The sequence below is a fragment of the Otolemur garnettii genome, unplaced genomic scaffold, assembly GCF_000181295.1.
Source record: "Otolemur garnettii isolate 467f Iridium unplaced genomic scaffold, OtoGar3 scaffold00146, whole genome shotgun sequence".
Taxonomy (NCBI): Eukaryota; Metazoa; Chordata; class Mammalia; order Primates; family Galagidae; genus Otolemur; species Otolemur garnettii.
The window spans coordinates 3,568,871-3,587,815 of record NW_003852541.1 but is presented as its reverse complement, the minus strand read 5'-3'; the positions used below and the strand labels follow the sequence as shown (position 1 = coordinate 3,587,815).

Below are 18,945 nucleotides of genomic sequence, written 5' to 3'. Positions count from 1 at the left end.
CCAACACCAGCTCCAGCTATTCCTGTCCCCTCCCATCTCCTAGACCCTCACGAACCTGGGGAAGGGCCCGAGGTCCCCAGGAGAATGGGAGTGGGGTCCAGGTCTGGGTGTGGAGGGTTCACAATGAGGATGATACTGAGAAGGGGCATGGGGGCCCAGGGTACGCCTCCTCCACTGCAAGCGACCCGCACTCGCTATGGCCGCAGCTTCGACCTACCTGAGGCTGGAGCCCGGGTCGGCTCGAAACCCAGCTGGAGCCCAAGCGGGGACCGCGGTCCGCAACCCGCCGGCGGGGATCGCAGGCGCGGGTCCCGCCCCGCCCCCTCGCGGCGTTGGTGGTGGCGGCCGCGGGTGATGCGGCCCCTTTAAATCCGGGCCGCCCCGCCCTTCGCTGTCGACTCCACCGCGGCCCCAGATCCAGGCCGGGCCGCGGCTCCCGCCGCCCAGCCCAGCACAGCCTGGCCCGGCCCAGCCGCGGAGGCGAGGACGCCAGTGTCCGGCGCCTCAGAGGAGCCGCCTGCGCGGTCCCCATCTCGGCCGGACCGCATCCCTGCCCGGCCCCGGGTCCCCAGCCCCTTCGCGCCCCGGGGCCGGGGCCCCCGTCGCCTCCTGGCCCCCGTGCCCGGGCCCCGGTCCCCCGGGCCATGCGGCCTCGGCCCCGCCGGCGTCCGCCGCGCACCCGAGATGAGGCTCCGAAATGGCACCTTCCTAACGCTGCTGCTCTTCTGCCTGTGCGCCTTCCTCTCGCTCTCCTGGTACGCGGCTCTCAGCGGCCAGAAAGGTAAGCCACTATCCCCCGCCGTCCGGGCCCGGCCCCGCGCCCGCTCCGGCACCTGGCTGCACCTGGGCGGCGGCCGCGGGAGGCGGCCGGAAACCGACGAGGCGCCCCCTCCCAGCTCGAGCGGCTGGGACTACGCCCCTCCCATCGTCGCCCCCACTTGTTTGCTGCCAGAGTAACGAAATTCTCCTCCGGCCTTGCTGGGCCAACCCGCCGAGCAGCGGCCGGACCCCCCTTGGGGCTAGGGACTGTCCTCCTTGGGCACGGTTATTCGGATGCTGGGGTGGCGCTGCCACTGGCGAATTAGGGACTCATGGAGTTCTCTGAGAGAAGCAAGACACAAGGTCACAGAGGGAGCCGTGACCAGGTCGTCCCAGGGCGCTAGCTCCAGGCACCTGGGCAGAAGAAGATACAGTTACTGACACAGGTGTGAGGGAACAGCCAGACTTCTAGGCACTACCCTCCGCCCATCCAGCCCATTGTGATGCTTCTCCTGGCTATAGTGCTCCCCAGAGCCTCCTGCAGCTCCCTCCATGATATCGGTCCCAGGATTCCTCAGCAGGTGCCTGGGTGCCCAGGAAGCATCTGCGCCTTCTGGCCCGTGGGGATGAGTGAAGCACCTCCAGCCCAGCCCCTGCCACTGTGTAAGATAACTTAGTATGGCTCCCTGGGCCACCCCTCATCTTCCCACAAACCCCTTCTACCCCTCCGCAGCCCTGAAGCTTGCTCAGGCTTCCCAGTCTCTCACTGGGGCCTCTGGGGCTGGTCAGCACACTTTAGCAGACCCCGGCACTGGCTGGAGTCATTTGGTGGTGGCAGTGGTGGTTTGGGCCAGTGGGGCTTGAGGATCTTGTCTACCCGGTCTGAAGCACAGGACCTGCCTGGAAGAGCTGTTAACTTCCTTCCTCCCTCACAGCCTTCCTGTTGGATCAGGCTGGGCCAGCTTCCCCTCTGTCCTGCTTCCCCACTCCCCAACACCACACTAAAGGTGCCAGAGGGAGGACCTGGAGCCTTCCTGACCCTCCAAGTCCCAGCTATCCTCACTGGGCTCCTGCCAGCTCAGCCCAACCTTACTGCAGTTGACCTTTGGGTAGAATCCTGGGCTGGCCTTGGGCCTCCAAAGCTAGAATCATAGCCCAGGGATTCTGAGGGGACCCTGCTAGGGTATGGCACAGGGGAAGGCATGGCTAAGGCAGAGTTCTCTGTAGGTAGGGTGTGTTACCTGGAGGAGGGCATTTTAGCACTTGGAAGAGTGGCCATGGGCCATATCTGAAGGCTGGGGTACATTTGTTCATGTAGGTGGATGATGAGCCTTTGCACCCAGTTCCACAGCTCCTGTGCCTCCCACAGCAGCCATATGCCCTCTGGCTTGTGTCAGGAGTCCCATCAGGACATCTCTGGAAGTCCAGGTAGCCACAGGGAGCCAGTCTCCAAGAGCAGCAGAGAGTAAGGGGACAGAAATGGCTTCATCTAGGGCCCACTGTGTCTAGGCATCAAGGGGCTGGTAATCTGAGGGCCTGGGGAGCAGGAGGGCACCCCCAGCCATAGAAGGATAGAGGCTAGATGCAAGGGTCCCACCCCAGAGGGGTGGAAGCCCAGGAGCCAGGGAGACATGGAGAAGGGGATGATTTGGGCCCGCTTTGTTGAAAGACTGCCATTCTTTCTATGAGGGCCCAGGAGGGCCAGGTCTTTGGAGACCTCAAGAGAAGCTAGAAACCTGGGCTATTATGTGAGCCTGCCTCATTCTTATGTGTAAATAACTGTATTATGTCCCTGATGGAACAAGACTAAGCTGGTCTGAGGCTGATTGGATCCTGGCTTTTTGTTTGCAGTGAGTGGGGGTCTCAGGAGTAGGCCCAGTACTTAGTGGAAGGGTAAAGGAACTAGAACTTGCAGGGAAGGGAGGAGCCAGAGAGGACACAGGAGCAGGTGGCATCCTGGAAGCCTAGAGTCAAGCTCAGGAAGGACTCTTAGACCTTGGCATGATGGGCCCTCTTAGAGGGTTTGGGCCCAATTTTATATCCTGCCTTGCTTGACTGAGTTTGGGAAGCAGCTCTGCCAGTGCTCAAACTGTACCCCTGGCCCAGGCATCTGTTGAGGACCCCTCCTAGAGAGCCAGACCTTTTGGGAACAGCCATACAGGCCCCTCTCCCCAGTGTCCAGGCTGTCCCCCCACCCTGGGCATGCATCTCAGCAATGATAGACATACCCCTTGACTCCCAGGAGAGTGCAGGGCCTGGAGAGGAGGTAAACATCTGCCACCCACCTGCAGGCTAATGGCAGACAACTGGCTGGGCCAAACACCTGCCTGTGTCCCTCTGAGTTTATTCCTCTTCCCCAGAACAAGGTGCCAGGGTTATGCCCCAGCTTGGTCTTTTATCTTTCTTTAATCAAGAAGGAACCAGGGGAAACATTGTGGTTTGACCTGGGCAGGAGGGTGAAAAAGGGCCTAGTCCTCACTGCTACAGGGTATCTCTCAATAGCTGGCTACAGTGGCATCCCTTCCCATGGCCAACCCCCTACCCCACCTCCTTGGAAAGGAAGGTGCATGGAAGAAGCCAAAGTCCTTTAGCCCCAGCTCCCAGGAACCTCTGCTACAGCCTGTCTGCTCAAAGGGCCAGAGTCTCCCAGGCTGCCCTTCTTTATCACTATGTTCCTTCTAGGCCCATGAAGGTTATGGGGTGCCTGTGTAGCCTGAGAAACACTGGCATGAGGCCCAGCCAATGGGGAAGCAGTCACAGACCTTGAGTTTCTGGCTTTGACAGGAAAGGACAGAGTAGACCCACAATCAGAGAAGCCAAGATCAAGGTCACACCAGAGCTTTGCAGGGATAGGGCTTGCAGTGTTTGGGGGAAATGACAGAAGGTCTAGTGGGGACGAGAGCCCATGGGGCCTGTCCTCTTCTGGGAGACAAAGGATCTGGACAGGAAGGGAGGCCATGGTAGGAGCTTGATGTCCCTGGGGTCTAGGCAGCCATGGTGATTCTTAGGAGCATCGCCCACCAGCCTGTCCACCTGAACAAGCTAATGTTGAGTAAACTTGCTATGTGAGGCACAGAGAAGGCCATGGTGTGGACCCACCAGGAGTAGGAGAGTGCAGGGCCTGAAGAGGGGTAAACATCTGCCACCCACCTGTGGGCTAACTCTGGCTGGGCCTCACACCTGCCTGTGCCCTGCTGAGGGCCTGCAGGGGCTTCTCTGGATGAGCCTGTGATACATTCCACAAGAAGAGTCAAGGGCTCCACTGCAGGTGGGGGGAGGTAAGTAGGTAGGTTGCTTCAGGGCTCTTAGGTCCCTCCTGAGGATTCCAAAGCCTGAGCACCTCCAATACCCCTGCCCCTGTCAGCAGTATCCCTGTGGGCTATTAGAGAGGACGTCTCTCCTTGCTCCCTGAGCAGTGCCCCACCTCCATGGGTCAGGTTTCCAGGGTAACCCAGCCTGGAGCCCAGCTTCAGCCTCACAGATCAGGTAACCTAACTTTCCCTCCATCCCCCAGGGGCTGCCCCAAGCTTTGTAAAGCCTTGACATTTAGGCAGAGTGTGGATGAGAAGGTTGGGGAGCAAGAGATACCTGAGGGAAGTTCTGATTGGCACCCCTCTTCCTCAAGCCTCAGCTTTCTCCAGGCTGCTGCTTTCTCTTCCCCGGGAACTGAGCGCTTAGACCTCTGTTCCAGCTGTAGAAAGGGGTGTGTCCTAAAATGACTTTTGGTGCACAGGCCAACACCAGCCCAGGACACGCTGCAAGGTGTGAACCTACCAGAAGTCAAGGGACATAAGATCTTCCTGGGGGAGGGGGACTTCTAGAAGGCTTCCTAGATTTCACAACTTAGAAATAAGGCCTCAGAGGCTACATAGGTTTTCATTAGGCACAAAAGACAAAAGGTGATTCCAGGCAGAAGAGACCAGGCATACAAAGGCATAGACATTAGACATGGAAAAGAGGTGGATATAATGGCAAATAGAAGGCAGCAGCTAGACTGGTGAGGGCAGGAACTGCTGGTACCCAGCCATAGGGATGTTGTTTATCTCATTCTTGCTCACTAGTCCCTGCCAGACCAGTGGGGCCAGGTGCTTAGCCTCCTGGGGATTCCTCTCTACTGTTGGGCAGTCCTCCCTGTCCCCCTACACCCCCAGTGTCCAGGCCCAGCTCCTGCTAGCTAGGGCCCAACTGGAGGCTCTGACATGGGGACATGGTTAGGCATGCAGACCCTTTGCTGAGGTGGCCCAGGCCTATCACAGGTCTTCAGAGACACAGGCACCAGAGCATTCAGAGCTTCTTCCTTAGCTGCTATTGACTTCTTTGAGCACCTCCTGGGCTAGTTTCTCAGTTTGGTTTGCTCATCAGAATAAGGTGATGGAGTGGGCTCCTGTAACTGCAGCAGCTATCCTGGGGGCTGGGGTGAGGCTGAGAATCCAGTGCAAAGTGAGCAAGTATTGATGACCATGAGGACAGTGACCCTGTGCCCAGACTCTATCCTATTTGGAGGGTGGAAGGAGAAGGCTCCAGTGAGCCTTAGGGATAGGACTGTGACCTCACCTGTGAAAGCAGGGGGGGAAGGGGAAGGCCTTAAGGAAGAGGCAGATCCTTGTGCCTTGAGTGGGACCTTGGGCACTCCTTCCCCTGACTCCAGAAAGGAGAATGTGCTGCAAAGAGCAAGAGGGGGAGTTTAGAAGACAACGAGTGTTCAGTTTGCACTGTTATAGTCCCTGCTTAGGATTGCCCTACCCAGGGCTGGAAGTGGTCCTGCAGTGCTCCTCAAAGAAGAAAATAACTGGGGGGAGGTGGGAGTACTGGAAGAGGGCTGATCCCCCTGGTGGAGGCTTTTGTCCCCCAAGCTTGTGTTATTATGACTTTAGAGTGGTCCTTGTAACTCTAGGTGTGCTCATCTTGCAGGCCTTAGAACAGATGTAGATGGGCTATTGCACAGCTGGGCACCCAGCTGTATCCACAGGCACACTCAAGGGGTGGTAGGTCAGACCTAGGCTGCCCCCTGATGACCGCCTGTGTGCCACCTGCAGGCGATGTGGTAGACATTTACCAGCGGGAGTTCCTGGCGCTGCGGGAGCGTTTGCACGCAGCTGAGCAGGAGAGCCTCAAGCGCTCCAAGGAGCTCAACCTGGTGCTGGACGAGATCAAGAGGGCCGTGTCAGAGAGGCAGGCGCTGCGAGAGGGAGACAGCAATCGTACCTGGGGCCGCCTAACCGGTGAGCTCCGTGTCAGGAAGGGGAGGGGCTGGTTGTAGGCTGCGTTGTCTTAAGCTTACTTGTCCCTTTTCGACTCATCCAGAGGACCCCCGACTGAAGCCGTGGAACGTCTCGCACAGGCACGTGCTGCACTTGCCCACTGTCTTCCACCACCTGCCACACCTGCTGGCCAAGGAGAGCAGTCTGCAGCCTGCGGTGCGCCTGGGTCAGGGCCGCACCGGAGGTAGGGGCAAGGCCAGGGAGGGACAAGAGGCAGGCCGGGGGCGGGCCCCTGTGCCCTGCCCATTGTCAACCCTCTGACCCCACGCAGTGTCTGTGGTGATGGGCATCCCGAGCGTGAGGCGTGAGGTGCATTCGTATCTGACAGACACTCTGCACTCTCTCATCTCCGAGCTGAGTCCACAGGAGAAGGAGGACTCGGTCATCGTGGTGCTGATCGCCGAGGCGAGTGTGCCAGGCCACGGGGTCGGGGGGACATTCAAAGGAAGACCTATGGTGCAAGATAATAAGGAGAAATAAAAACAGAACATTTCGGAGAAAAACACTGTCAGAAGTTCAATTGTCAGTTTCATTCACGGTTTATCAAGAGAAAGTTAAAAAGAAAACATTTTAGCGCCCCCTCGTGGGGATGCTGGTTACATGGTTCGCCCCACCCACCACAGCCCTTTGTGCCCCAGACCCAAAGGGCTTTCTCTGAGTCCCCCTCCATCCCTCAGCACTGGCATTCACCCACTCCACGTTTGGGGACATCTGAAGCCTGTGCTCCTACCCCTTCCTCCTGGCCATTTGTGTGGCAGCTGGGCCAAGGGAGGGTGTTTGGTCTCTCCACAGACTGACCCACAGTACACTTCAGCAGTGACAGAGAACATCAAGGCCTTGTGAGTACTGGCTGCTCCAGGGAGCTGATCCCAGGAGGGGTCTTTGTGGGATTTTCAGCAGGCAGGTGCTGCTTCTCCTACAAACTAGTGCCTTATCTCTGTGGGAGAGGGAACTTCCCTTCGTGGCTGAAAAGGGGTGAGACTATAGAGGTGGCCCAGCCCCTCAGGAGTCCACTGCCTCAGTAGGCTAAGGGTGGAGTGTGGGAGTATCTGCCTGGTGAGCCTCAATAAAAGGAAAGGGTCTGGTTGGCTCACTGTCCTCATCAGCCCCTAGAGGCTGCATACCCACTGGGCCTTCCTGTCCCTCAGGTTCCCCACAGAGATCCATTCTGGACTCCTAGAGGTCATCTCCCCTTCCCCCCACTTCTACCCTGACTTCTCCCGCCTCCGTGAATCCTTTGGGGATCCCAAGGAGAGAGTCAGGTATTAGCACTCCCCCACACCTCCCAAGAAGCTGCCCACCTGCAATGAGAACCCATGCATGTGTTGGCATCTGAGTCTAGGGCACTTACCCATAATGCTCCTGATTCTTCCTGGGAGGTCCCCTGCATGGGGGTGGGAGAACAGGCCTGCTGGGTCAGTGGCTTCTCTGTAATAGCTACACTAAGGGTGGAGGGTCTGAGCTACTGAGGCCCCTGCCCCTGGCCCGCAGGTGGAGGACCAAACAGAACCTTGATTACTGCTTCCTCATGATGTACGCGCAGTCCAAGGGCATCTACTACGTGCAGGTCAGCCCTGTCCCTGGCTGGGCTCACACTGAGCCCTGTCTTGTACCACACCTGGTGTGCCCTGGCTCTGGTCTGATCTAGGTGACAAGCCCTTCCATGTTCCCACGTCCATCCTGAGTCCTGCTCCCCTCTGCCTGCCCATGCAGCTAGAGGATGACATCGTGGCCAAGCCCCACTACCTAAGCACCATGAAGAACTTTGCACTCCAGCAGCCTTCGGAAGACTGGATGATTCTGGAGTTCTCCCAGCTGGGCTTCATTGGTGTGCCCTTGACCTGACCACACCCTTCAGTGTGACTCCTGTGCCTCTGCTATCCTCCCAGCCCCAGTGCTATGCTTCGTCATGCTGTGACAACCTTTGCCCAGATTGGGCCCAGCCAGTCTTGTTCCCATCTGCCCTCTGCATGAAGGCTGTCTAGCTTCCCTGTCCCTGCCTGTCCCCTTCTGCCCACTCCTGTCTGAAGCCCACCCAGAGTTTGGTGTGTGGGAGTGGGACCACCCCAATAGCCCCCACAGGGATTTAAGAAGAAGTAGGGCAGTACAGGGCAGCCACTAAGCACCTTGTCCGTGTCCCTGCCCCAGGGAAGATGTTCAAGTCACTGGACCTGAGCCTGATTGTGGAATTCATCCTTATGTTCTACCGGGACAAGCCCATCGACTGGCTCCTGGACCACATTCTGTGGGTGAAAGTCTGCAACCCTGAGAAGGATGCGGTGAGCAGGCCCGCTCAGAGGGGAAGCTGAGGCCACAGGATAGGGTGGAGGGAAGCAGCCTCTAGCATGGACTGTTTCTAGCATCTGATACAAGGAGATGGTGCCCACAGGGTATGGGAGGGCCCTGGTTGTCTTTGGGTAAGTTGAGCCCTGGGGTGTCACCCTCCATCTGCAGAAGCACTGTGACAGACAGAAGGCCAACTTGCGGATCCGCTTCAAGCCGTCCCTTTTCCAGCACGTGGGCACTCACTCCTCGCTGGCCGGCAAGATCCAGAAACTGAAGGTGGTCTGGGCCCCATGTTCACCAGAGGCAGAGCGGGCTAGGGCAGGGTGAGGGATGGGGCCCATGCCAGCACCGCTTTCCCTCCAACGATGCAGGACAAGGACTTTGGGAAGCAGGCGCTGCGGAAGGAGCATGTGAACCCACCGGCAGAGGTGAGCACGAGCCTCAAGACATACCAGCACTTCACCCTGGAGAAAGCCTACCTGCGTGAGGACTTCTTCTGGGCCTTCACCCCCGCCGCGGGGGACTTCATCCGCTTCCGCTTCTTCCAGCCGCTGCGCCTGGAGCGGTCAGTGACAGCACCAGAGGTCCTCGTTTGGGAAGGGGGCTAGGTAGCCACCAGGATACAGTCCTTACCACAGATTTCTAGGCCTTTAGCCTAGATCTCTAGAAAATTACTTAACCTTACCATGCCTCAGTTTCCCTATCTGAAAATGGGCTTGTATGGATAGCTACCTTGTAAGTAACAAGTGAGACAGTAGCCAAGGAGCTCAGGGGTGTTACCTGTCACCATTGTCCCAGAGGAAAGCTCTGGTTGTCTTGCACAACCTGACAGCTGCCCTAGGGCTTACCATGTGTGGATCTAGTCCAGGCCTGGCCTTGCCCCTATGAGGCCTGGACAATGCCTGGGGTGCCTGCAGCAGCTCACAGGCCTGCCTGGTGGTAGGTTCTTCTTCCGCAGTGGGAACATTGAGCATCCAGAGGATAAGCTCTTCAACACTTCTGTGGAGGTGCTGCCCTTTGATGTGAGTGTGGAAGACTGAGGGTGTAATGGAGACCTGGCCCTCCCATGGCCACCTGCTTCAGCCCCTTTTGTCCCTAGAACCCCCAGTCGGACAAGGAGGCCCTGCAGGAGGGCCGCTCAGCCACTCTCCGGTACCCACGGAGCTCAGATGGCTACCTCCAGATCGGTGAGTAGGGGTGGGGGAGAGCTTGTGCTGGGCTGAGCAGGCAGTCCCTGTTTAGGCTGGTGTTTGGCGGACACCCTCCCAGCACTGCCTTCCCCCAGGCTCCTTCTACAAGGGTGTGGCAGAGGGCGAGGTGGACCCAGCTTTTGGCCCCCTGGAAGCCCTGCGCCTCTCCATCCAGACGGACTCTCCTGTGTGGGTCATTCTGAGTGAGGTGAGGTGGGGCGGGGCGGGGCACACACGGGGAACAACCCCCAAAACTCTAGCAGACCTCTCAGGCCTTGGCTGACCTTGAGTCTGGCTCTTCTAGATCTTCCTGAAAAAGGCCGACTAAGGGAGGGCTTCTGAGTGTGCGCTGTGACTGGCCTGAAGCCCACGTTTCCAGGGATGTCGTTGCTGCTGCCCCTGGAGGGCCAGGCTCGCCGTCCCGGCCGCAGGATTGTGCCTGGAGCCGGCTCCGGCGGCCTGGGGTCCCGCTGGCCCGGAGGCCCCAGGAGCTGGTGCTGCCCAGCCCGCCGGGCCGCGGGAAGGCAGGCGGCCCCCACACTGTGCCTGAGGGCCGGCCCGCGCCGCCCAGAACTGTTCCTACCCGGCTGGCTCCTGCCAGGCCGTTTTAGAAGAGCTTTTTCTTGGGCGCCCACTGTCCCCGGCGCGAACACTGGAATGCATATACTACTTTATGTGCTGTGTTTTTTATTCTTGGATACATTTGATTTTTTCACGTAAGTCCACATACACTTCTATAAGAGCGTGACTTGTAATAAAGGATTAATGAAGTGTGTGCCTCACACTCAGTCCTCCAGACAACTCTACCTCTGCATCTGTGCTTTACTTCAGGTGTCTGGCCTGTGCTCAGCCTAGCCCCAGTGCCTGCTAAACCCAGCACTAGGCCACCCCACCTGCACCAGCTGTAACTTCTGGGGGCTTGTCCCAGGACTCCCAACAGGCATCTCTACTGACGTCACCTCCATTTCACAGAAGAGTCTGATCCCAGAATCTGTGTCCAGGCACCTGAAGCTACCCTTGCTCTGATGAGAACCCCCACTGCCTTCTCTTCCATGTCTGGTGGATGCTCCCAGCATCTGACTCCATCTGGTTCCAGTTGCCAGGGACAAGGCCCACACTTGGCCCCTCAAGCTGAAGGCATTGCCCAACCTCTTGGTTCCCCTCCTTCATGGGTCTCAGTTCTAGCAGGGTCCCCAAGACTCTGCTCCTTTCTTCCCAGGGTCTCTGACACATTTAGAGTCTCCTGCCCACCTTAGGCCTTGGCACACACTTTTGCCCCTGCTTAGAAAGCTGTTTTTTCCTTGGAAGCCTTAGTTGAAAGTCACTTCTTTACACTGAGATAGCATCACTCTATGGCCTGGGCTGGAGTAGAGTGACATCATCATAGCTCACTGCAACTTCAACGTCCTTGGCTCAAGTGATCCTCCTGCCTCAGCCTCCGCAGTAGCTAGGACTACAGGCATGTGCTACATGCCTGGCTAATTTTTTAATGTTTTATAGAGAGAGGTCTTGTTCTTTCTCAGGCTGTTCTTGAATTCTTGACCTGAAGCAATCCTCCTAGGCCTCCCAAAGTGCTAGGATTATAGGTGCCCAACCTAAAAGTCACTTTTTTTTTTTTTTGAGACACAGTCTCACTTTGTTGCCCTTGGTAGAGTACCCTAGGGTTATAGTTCACAGCAACCTCAAACTCTTGGGCTTCAGCAATTCTCTTGCCTCAGCCTCCCAAGTAGCTGGGACTATAGGTGCCTTCTGCAAGGTCTCTATTTTTAGAGACTAGGTCTGGCTCTGCCTCAGGCTGGTCTCCAACCTGTGAGCTCAGGCAATCCACCTCGGCCTCCCTGAGTGCTAGAATTACAGGTGTGAGCCACTGTGCCCAGCCTAAAAGTCACTTCGTTAGAGACGCTTTGGTAGGGTCTTCGCAGTGTCTGGTCCCTCAAGGCACCTGGCCATATTCTCCGGGGCCCCTATCACTATGTTCACTATTGTGCTTGCTCTGCAGCCTCAGAAGGCTACCCTGAACGCCTGTGCTGTTTCCGACACTGGAGACCAGTGCAGACAAAAAAGGCCCCTGCCTTCACCTGGAGAGAGGCCGAAGGGTTCAGCGTCTGAGGTTAAGTGGAGGGGAAGGCCGGAGAGGATGGGCACAGGTCCGGAGAGCACTAAGAGCGGGGAGGAGCCACGGAGAGACCCTACCAAAGCTTCTCTAAATGGCAATATGGCCCAGGCAGGAAAGAGGCTTCCTAAACAGTAGCAGTCCCTCGGGCAGGGTAGAAGTGTGACCCCAGAGGCTGAGTGTCGGACGGGAGACCAGATGAAGCCTCGTCCCGGAGGCTGCGGTTGCCTTCGCGGCCTCTTCAGGCTCCACCACCCTCAGTGCACGCCCCCCTCCTCCAGCCCACTGAATGCAGCCAGGGACCCATCAAGGCAACTTTATTTAGAGACCAGGATGCGGAAGCGAGCCGCCCTCCCGGTGCTCCTGGAGGTTGCAGCTCTTCTTCCCCAGCTCCACCGACTCGGCGGCCTTCTACTCAGGCCATCGGCAGCAGCGTCCGAAGCTGTCGCAGGAGCGAGGCGGGGAGGAAGTGGACTAGCAGGCCGAGCCCCGCCAGCGCCATCAGCAGCCAGAGCGCGCGCGCGCTCGCGTACAGCGGTCCCAGCCTGCGGGCGGCGGTCAGCGGGCGGGCGGCGACCGGGCTCGGCCAGGACCCACCCACTGCCCCCCGCCCCCCACGAAACTAGGCCCGCCCACCGGCTCCCCGACAGCGGCCCCAGTCGCCTCCCGGCCCGCTTCACATCCTGGAAGCCCGCCAGGCTCTCACCTGAGCTGCGCCGAGCGCGCGTAGCCCTGGAAGTAGCGGAGGCGCGCGAACAGGTAGACCAGGCCGCACAGGGCCGCCGCCCCTGTAAGAGGTACGGGGTGAGCACGCCGGCACCAGGCCTCGGGGGGCTCCCGGGCGTACGCCCCTGCCTCGCACCCAGACCTTCGTGAAAAAAGATGCCGGCGACCCAGAGCGTGGCGAGGAACAACGGGAAGTACTCGCTGCAGTTCACCCTGAGGTGAGGCGGGGGGAGATGAGCACGTCTACCGGGCGGTCCTTGGACCCTGACCCGATCGCTCCCCGCCACGTGCAATTTCGCCGCGCCTCACTGGGCTCGGTAGACGCGCTGGAACTCAAGTGGGCCTGTGGTGAGCGGTGGCGACACCCGGAAGGCCCTGCGCGCCGAGATCACCTGCAGGGAGAAGTAGGCTGCAGACGGAGGGGGGGTCAGGTCTGGTTGCCTCGAAGCCTGTGGGCACAGAGGATGTGGAGGCCTCCCTTCTGAGGCTAGGGGTGCAGAAAGGCCTGGCCCACCCTGTGAGTGTGTGTGGGAGAGTGATAATTGCTGCGGAAAGGCCAAGTGAAACTTTGCTCCTGAATCATTTGACTTGCAAAACACAGGCAAATGCCCAGCTCCTGCTCTCTAGGCATAGGCCTGAGCTTTGAAGTCTTTGGCCAGGAAGTGCCAGCAAGGCCTGAAGACAAAACTGGCTGCATCTCTCAAGACGCAAGGAAACACATACCCAGTGGTTAACAGTCCTTATTCAGCCCCTTGCAGAGCCCACCAAAAGGGACTTCCTGACCCTGTCTCAGAACAAAATCTCTCGAGCTTGGATTCATGTACCTTCAAACTGTGGCATTGGGGGGGGGGTCTTTCCTCAGTTTCTCTGTTCAGGTTTCTGGACCCAGGCCTAAATCTAACAGTCTCTCTCCTGCTCCCAGATGGTTGCATCTGGGATTTTCCACCCTCCTAGGGTTTTACCACCCTCCATTTCAACATGCGTAGGTGCAGAGGGTAAGGCTTGAAGGTTCTCTGCAAGCAAGGGCCCTTCTCTTGACCCTGGGCCACACACACAACTCCATGCTAGGTGATCACCTATCTCCCTGCATGTGGTCCTGGTGCCTTTGGTGGCAGGCCCTCTACAAACACATCCCATTGCAAGTGCCAAGGAGTGGCCATGTCAGCACAGTGCTGTGCAGCTCAAGATCATGTTGACCTGTCTGTTCTGCCTCTACAAAGCCCTACCCTGGCTGTGCCTTATCCTAGTCCATTCACTGTGGGACATTGGTGTCCCCAAGTAGCAGAGATATGTGATCCAAGAATATGTCCTCTAGGGCCAGTCTGGGAAAGGCATCAAGCTGGCACCTTTTGGGGTCACTAAGAGAGCTGATACCAACCCTGCCCAACTCCACATTGTCCCAGTATGGAGGGTGACAAGGATGGGGGATGCTTGCTGGGACACCCAGAGTGGGGACAGCTGAAGCCCATAGCTGACCATTCATCCTGGCACTTCCTGCCTCCCCAGTCCTATAGCTTGGATGGCTGGATGCCCCCTTGGATCCCTGAAAGCCCTACCCTCCAGGCTTCATGCTGGCCAAGCTCAATGGGCATGGGCCTTGGCACTGGAGGATGGGCTAGAGGCTCCACCGCTGCCCTCTGCCTGGGCCTGCGCTGGTCAGCAATTCCCCAAGGACTGGGTTAGGGGGAGGCAGGGTAAAGGGTCTGAAGCCCACCCACCTCCCAGACAGGAGCCAGCTCACCTTGCAACAGGACTCCCAAAAGAGTGATCGTGGCCAGAAGAGCCACATCGTCCTTCATGGTGCTGGGTGCTGGTGGATGTGGTGGCTGGAGCTGGCTAGCTGGAGAGCTCTTATCTCTTGCTGCTCAGAAGTCAGCCCCAGAGAGGAAGAATGGCCGGCCCAGGAGAGGAAGAGTGGCCCCAGCACTCTCTCCGCCCTGTCTCCATCTCTGTCAGGGGGAGGGGGGGTGCATGAGGGTGTGATCATGCCCACACACAGCTAAGGAACTGGCCTGGCTGGCAGGGCGGAAACTAAACCTAGGCATGGGAGAGCAGCCAGCTGGAGACAGCCTGGCCACTTCCTCCCAATTGTCTTTGCCCCTTCCATGCCTAGCCCTATGCTAGCAGAGTCCAAGTTGTCCACCCTGCGTGCGTCCAGCTGCAACATGGCCCATTGTTTCCCAGGCTCTGCACCTTTAGCAGGTCCCAGATGACTCTTCAGATCCCTTCTTCATCCCGGGGCCAGTTCCAGGCCCTAGCCCTACGTCTCCCACCCACCACTGTGCACAGACATACCTATATTCCTGCCCCCAATCAGGGCTGTTCTTTAACTTGCAATTCTGACCATACCCTCCACTTCCCAAACCCTCCCATGGCCTCAGAATGGAGTCACTCCCCAGCCACACTGGGCCCTTCCAATTTTTGCTCTTTCTAAGAAACCTGATGCCCACCAGGCTTACATTCACACAGGTTCCAGGCACAAGTCCCATCCTGCCCTTGGGCATTGGCTACAGCACTTGTCCCAAGGCCCCCCAGCTGGCAGAGTGGGTCAGCCCATTTGGGATAGCTGAACCTGTCTCTAGTTTAACCAGCCTCTGACACTGGAACGTCACCGGCCATTTGTGCCTGCCTGGCATCCCTCTTGGTTTAGGGTAATACTCCCCAACCCTCCCTACACTCAGGCCTGTGGTCTGGACAGAGCTGACTCCTGCCCCTCCTAAGCCTGCAGGATTGACAAGTGAGCCAAGGCTGACTCAAAACAGTGAGATATAGTTCTGGAAACTATGAGACTCAGTGTGGGAAGGGAAACCATGAGGGCTGCTGGCCACTGGCCACCCTAGGAGGGTTGAGCCACACAGGGCCAGTCTTCAAGGTGAGGAGAGAGGCAGCTGAGGACTCATGTCTTGGAGTCCTGGGCTCCCTGGCCTGAATGCTCCTCTGGGCAGCTCAGCCTTCCTGGTTTGTGAGACAGCCACTTCTTCTTCTGGCTGGTTTGGTCAGTGGTGGTCAGAGGTGGGTTTTGGTTAGTGGTGGCAGAGGCCAGACTGACAGACATGCACAGGCAATAGCCAGGTGAGGCTACATGCAGGCCAATGCTGAGGAGGGCAGAGATAGGTCCAAGGTCCTTGCCACCCAGCCACCCTCTTTGCTGCCCAAGCCTGGGTTCCAGCCTTAGGGTGTGGTACATGCTAGACTCCCCCAACTCCTTCCCCTCTCTCATCATCTTGCCACTATCCCCAGGAAACCAAATGCTCCCATCAGGAGATCTGCAAGCTTCTTCTGGACAAGAGTGGTGCCCATGCTTGGCCTCCACTTTAGCCTAAGATCTGAAGTGGTGAATACCTCCTAGAAGCCAGGAGGCAGACACAGTGCCAGGGAGCAAAGCCATTCACATCCTCCTGCCTGTCCTTGCCCATGGAGTTATCTTCTTCCCAGAAACCAGCCTTGAGTAAGGCCCCTGTTCTGTTCTCCCTGCCAGGCCTGCCTGAAGGGTGGGCCACAGGCTGCTACCTGGCACTGATGTTGACATTGGTGCCAATGTGCACATGGGTGTCTGTGTGCCCTGTATACCCATCAGTTCATTCTTACACACCCATGTGTGTTTCTCTGTATTTGAGTGCATCGAGCTGGTCCATGGGCCATGTGTCCATGTATTTTTGCACAAGTCCAGGCCCTCCTCTCTGCTGAGTTCTCATTTCCTCTGAGGCCTGGACATCCTCCTGTCCAAGTTCATCCTCTAGGCCCTGGCAACAGGAAGCTAAGGACTCAGCAGCTTCTGAGGAAGTCCCTGGGCAGATGTCCAAGGCAGGGGCATGGGTCTTGGTCCCTATAGCCTCCCCAGGTCCCTGAGTCCCCACCTCCCTCCCCCTGAACTTAACTCAGCTTCTCAAGGCCTGTTTGGGCTTGAGCCAGCTCCAGTGAACAGAAAAGCCAGCGAAGGCCCTCCAGGCTCAAGCCATCCAGCCTTCATCCTCCTGTCCAATCTTGGAGTCACCAAAAATCAGGAAGTGAAAGCTCTTCACTGAGCCTCTGCAGGTGCCCCCTGCAGAGCCGCTGGACCCTCAGCTCACAAAGGACCTCTGAAAGGTGGAAGGGCCAGAAGAGCCATCACACAGAAAAGAGGTCAGAACTTCTGAACAATGCATGCACAGTCAGTGCACAGCTCAGACCCTGAGCTTGGAAAAAAAAAAAAAAACAAAAAAAACAAAAAAAAACATTTTATTTTGAAGTTATTTTAGACTTACAAAAAAGTTGCAAAACCAGTACACACTCACCATATACCCAGCTTCCTCCAATGTTAAAACCTCATATAATGCAGCCAGGCATTGTGGTGGATGCCTGTAGTCCCAGCTACATGGGAGGCTGAGGCAAGAGAATTTGCTGAAGCCCGAGAGTTTAAGGTTACTGTGAGCTATGATGACACCACTGCACTTTATCTAGGGCGACAGAGTGAGACCATGTCCCAACAAATTGATGAATTAGCACAAAAAAGTGTGTGTATATCTTTCACCCAACTTCCTCAAGTGTTCAGATCACAGATCTGAAGTGTTCAGATAACAGTGCAATTGTTAAAATTAACATACGTTAACTAATCTACAGACCTTACTTACATTTTAACAATTATCCCGTAGTAGAGCCTCTTTTCTGATCCAGGATCCCACATTGCATTTAGTTGCGATCAAGGAAAATCCCACAGTTCCTCAGTCTGTCCTCTTTTGTGATCTTGACAGCATTGAAGAACACCAGTCCACTGTTTTGCAGAACAGCCTTCAATTTGGTTTTGTTTGTTTGTTTGTTTTAGAGACAGAGTCTCACTTTGTCGCCCTCAGTAGAGTGCTGTGCCATCACAGCTCACAGTAACCTCCAGCTCTTGGGCTTAGGTGATTCTCTTCCCTCAGCCTCCTGAGTAGCTGGGACTGCAGGCACCCCCCACAACATCCAGCTATTTTTTGTTGCAGTTTGGCTGGGGCCAGGTTTGAACTTGCCACCCTCTGTATATGGGACCGGTGTCCTACTCACTCAGCCACAGGCTCCGGCCCCCTTCAGTTTGGTTTTGTGTGATATTTTTACGTAATTGGTGATTCATTTTTGGCAGGCATGTCACAGAAGTGATGTCATGCCTGTCTCAGTGCTTTACCTAAGAAGGGACACTGATGTCCACTTGAGTTAACAATTGTATGTATATGGTGTAAGGTGGAGGGGTCCAGTGAGTAGGGTTGGTACCCTTATCAGAAGTTAATTCACCATTGATGCGAGGGTTCATTTCTGAACTTTAAATTCTATTCCATTCATCTATATATCTATCCTATGTCATATCACACTGTCTCGCTTAGTGTGGCTTTTGTTGTTCTTTGTTTTACAAACTTGACAATGTTTTTGTTATTTACTTCACTTTTAAATAGGCTGTTTTTAGCATAGTTTTAGGTTCACAGCAAAATTGAACAGAAAGCACAGAAAGTTCTCATGTATTTTCTGTCCCCACACACCCACGGCCTCCCCTATTAACACTCCACACCACTGTGGAGCATTTGGTACCATTGATGAGCTGCACTGGCAGGTCATCACCAAAATCTCATAGTTCACAGCAGGGGTCATTCTTGGCCTTGTACATTCCACGGGTTTGCACAAGTTCACAGTGAGGGGGTCCCTACTACTGCAGTCTCATATGGGATAGTTTCACTGCCCTGGAAACCCTCTGTGCTCTGTCTACTCATCCTTTCCTTTTCCCTCCCCCTAGGACTCATTGACTTTTTCACTGTCTCCCTGGTTTTGTCTTTTCCAGAATGTCGTCTGGTTGGAGTCAGATAGCATGAGGCCTTTTCAGATCGGCTTCTTTCACTTAGTAGTTTTGTGTTCGTTCGTTTGTTAGTTTGTTGCCTCTGTTTTGTTTTGTTTTGTTTGTTTGTTTTGTTTTTCTTTTGAGGCAGAGTCTCACTTTGTTGCCCTCAGTAGTGTCCTGGCATCATAGATCATAGGAACCTCATACTCCTCATACTACTATGAACACAAAACTACTAAGTGAAAGCAGCCAGTCTGAGAAGGCCACGTGCTGTCTGATGAGCCGCCGCACCCTGCCTTTCCCTCCATGTCTTTTCATAGCTTAGTTGCTCATTTCTTTTTAGCAGTGAATAATATTCCATTGTCTGGATATATCACAATTTATCCAGTCACCTACTGAGGGACATTTTGGTTGCATCCAAGTTTGGGTCATTGCATAAAAGCTATTGCAGACATCTGTGTGCCCGTTTTTGTGTAAACATATGTTTTCAAGATATCTGAATAAATACCAAAGAGCAAGATTACTAGATCCTATGCTAAAACTGTAATTAATTTTGTAAGAAACTGCAAACTGTCTTCCAAGTGGCTGTCCCACTTTGCATTCTTACCAGCAATGAAGTGAGTTCTTGCTGCTCTACATCCCCTGGTGTCATCGATGTTCCTGCTTTGGCCATTCTATTATGTGTGCACTGGTAGCTCATTATTATTTTAATTTTCACTTCCCTGATGACATATGATATGGAACATCTTTTCATGGGCTTATTTGCCATCTCAATATTCTCTTTGGTGAAATGTGTTTTTAATAGAGATAGAGTCTCACTTTATCGCCCTT

General features: G+C 55.9%; 2 protein-coding genes across 3 annotated transcripts; one reads left to right on the top strand and one right to left on the bottom strand.

Moving 5' to 3' along the window:
- Positions 1-442: 442 nt before the first annotated feature.
- MGAT4B (mannosyl (alpha-1,3-)-glycoprotein beta-1,4-N-acetylglucosaminyltransferase, isozyme B) lies at positions 443-10,267 on the top strand. The gene is made up of 15 exons (XM_003799155.3): positions 443-781; positions 5,796-5,981; positions 6,064-6,204; positions 6,292-6,425; positions 6,813-6,859; positions 7,169-7,282; positions 7,512-7,587; positions 7,734-7,848; positions 8,169-8,299; positions 8,475-8,582; positions 8,678-8,871; positions 9,250-9,328; positions 9,406-9,493; positions 9,592-9,704; positions 9,801-10,267. The coding sequence occupies exons 1-15, from the start codon at positions 685-687 to the stop codon at positions 9,822-9,824; spliced, it is 1,647 nt and encodes a 548-aa protein (XP_003799203.1). The 5' UTR covers positions 443-684; the 3' UTR covers positions 9,825-10,267.
- Positions 10,268-11,922: 1,655 nt separating this feature from the next.
- Positions 11,923-14,249, bottom strand: LTC4S (leukotriene C4 synthase). Of its 2 annotated transcripts, none has more exons than XM_003799156.3 (5): positions 14,077-14,249; positions 12,645-12,744; positions 12,478-12,548; positions 12,316-12,397; positions 11,923-12,154 (listed from the first exon to the last, which is right to left on the bottom strand). In XM_003799156.3, exons 1-5 carry the CDS (start codon positions 14,132-14,134, stop codon positions 12,025-12,027), a joined length of 441 nt encoding a protein of 146 aa, XP_003799204.1. In that variant the 5' UTR covers positions 14,135-14,249; the 3' UTR covers positions 11,923-12,024. The 2 variants fall into 2 exon arrangements, with proteins under 2 accessions (XP_003799204.1, XP_012666437.1); XM_012810983.2 differs by having other exon boundaries at positions 12,645-12,727.
- Positions 14,250-18,945: the final 4,696 nt, after the last annotated feature.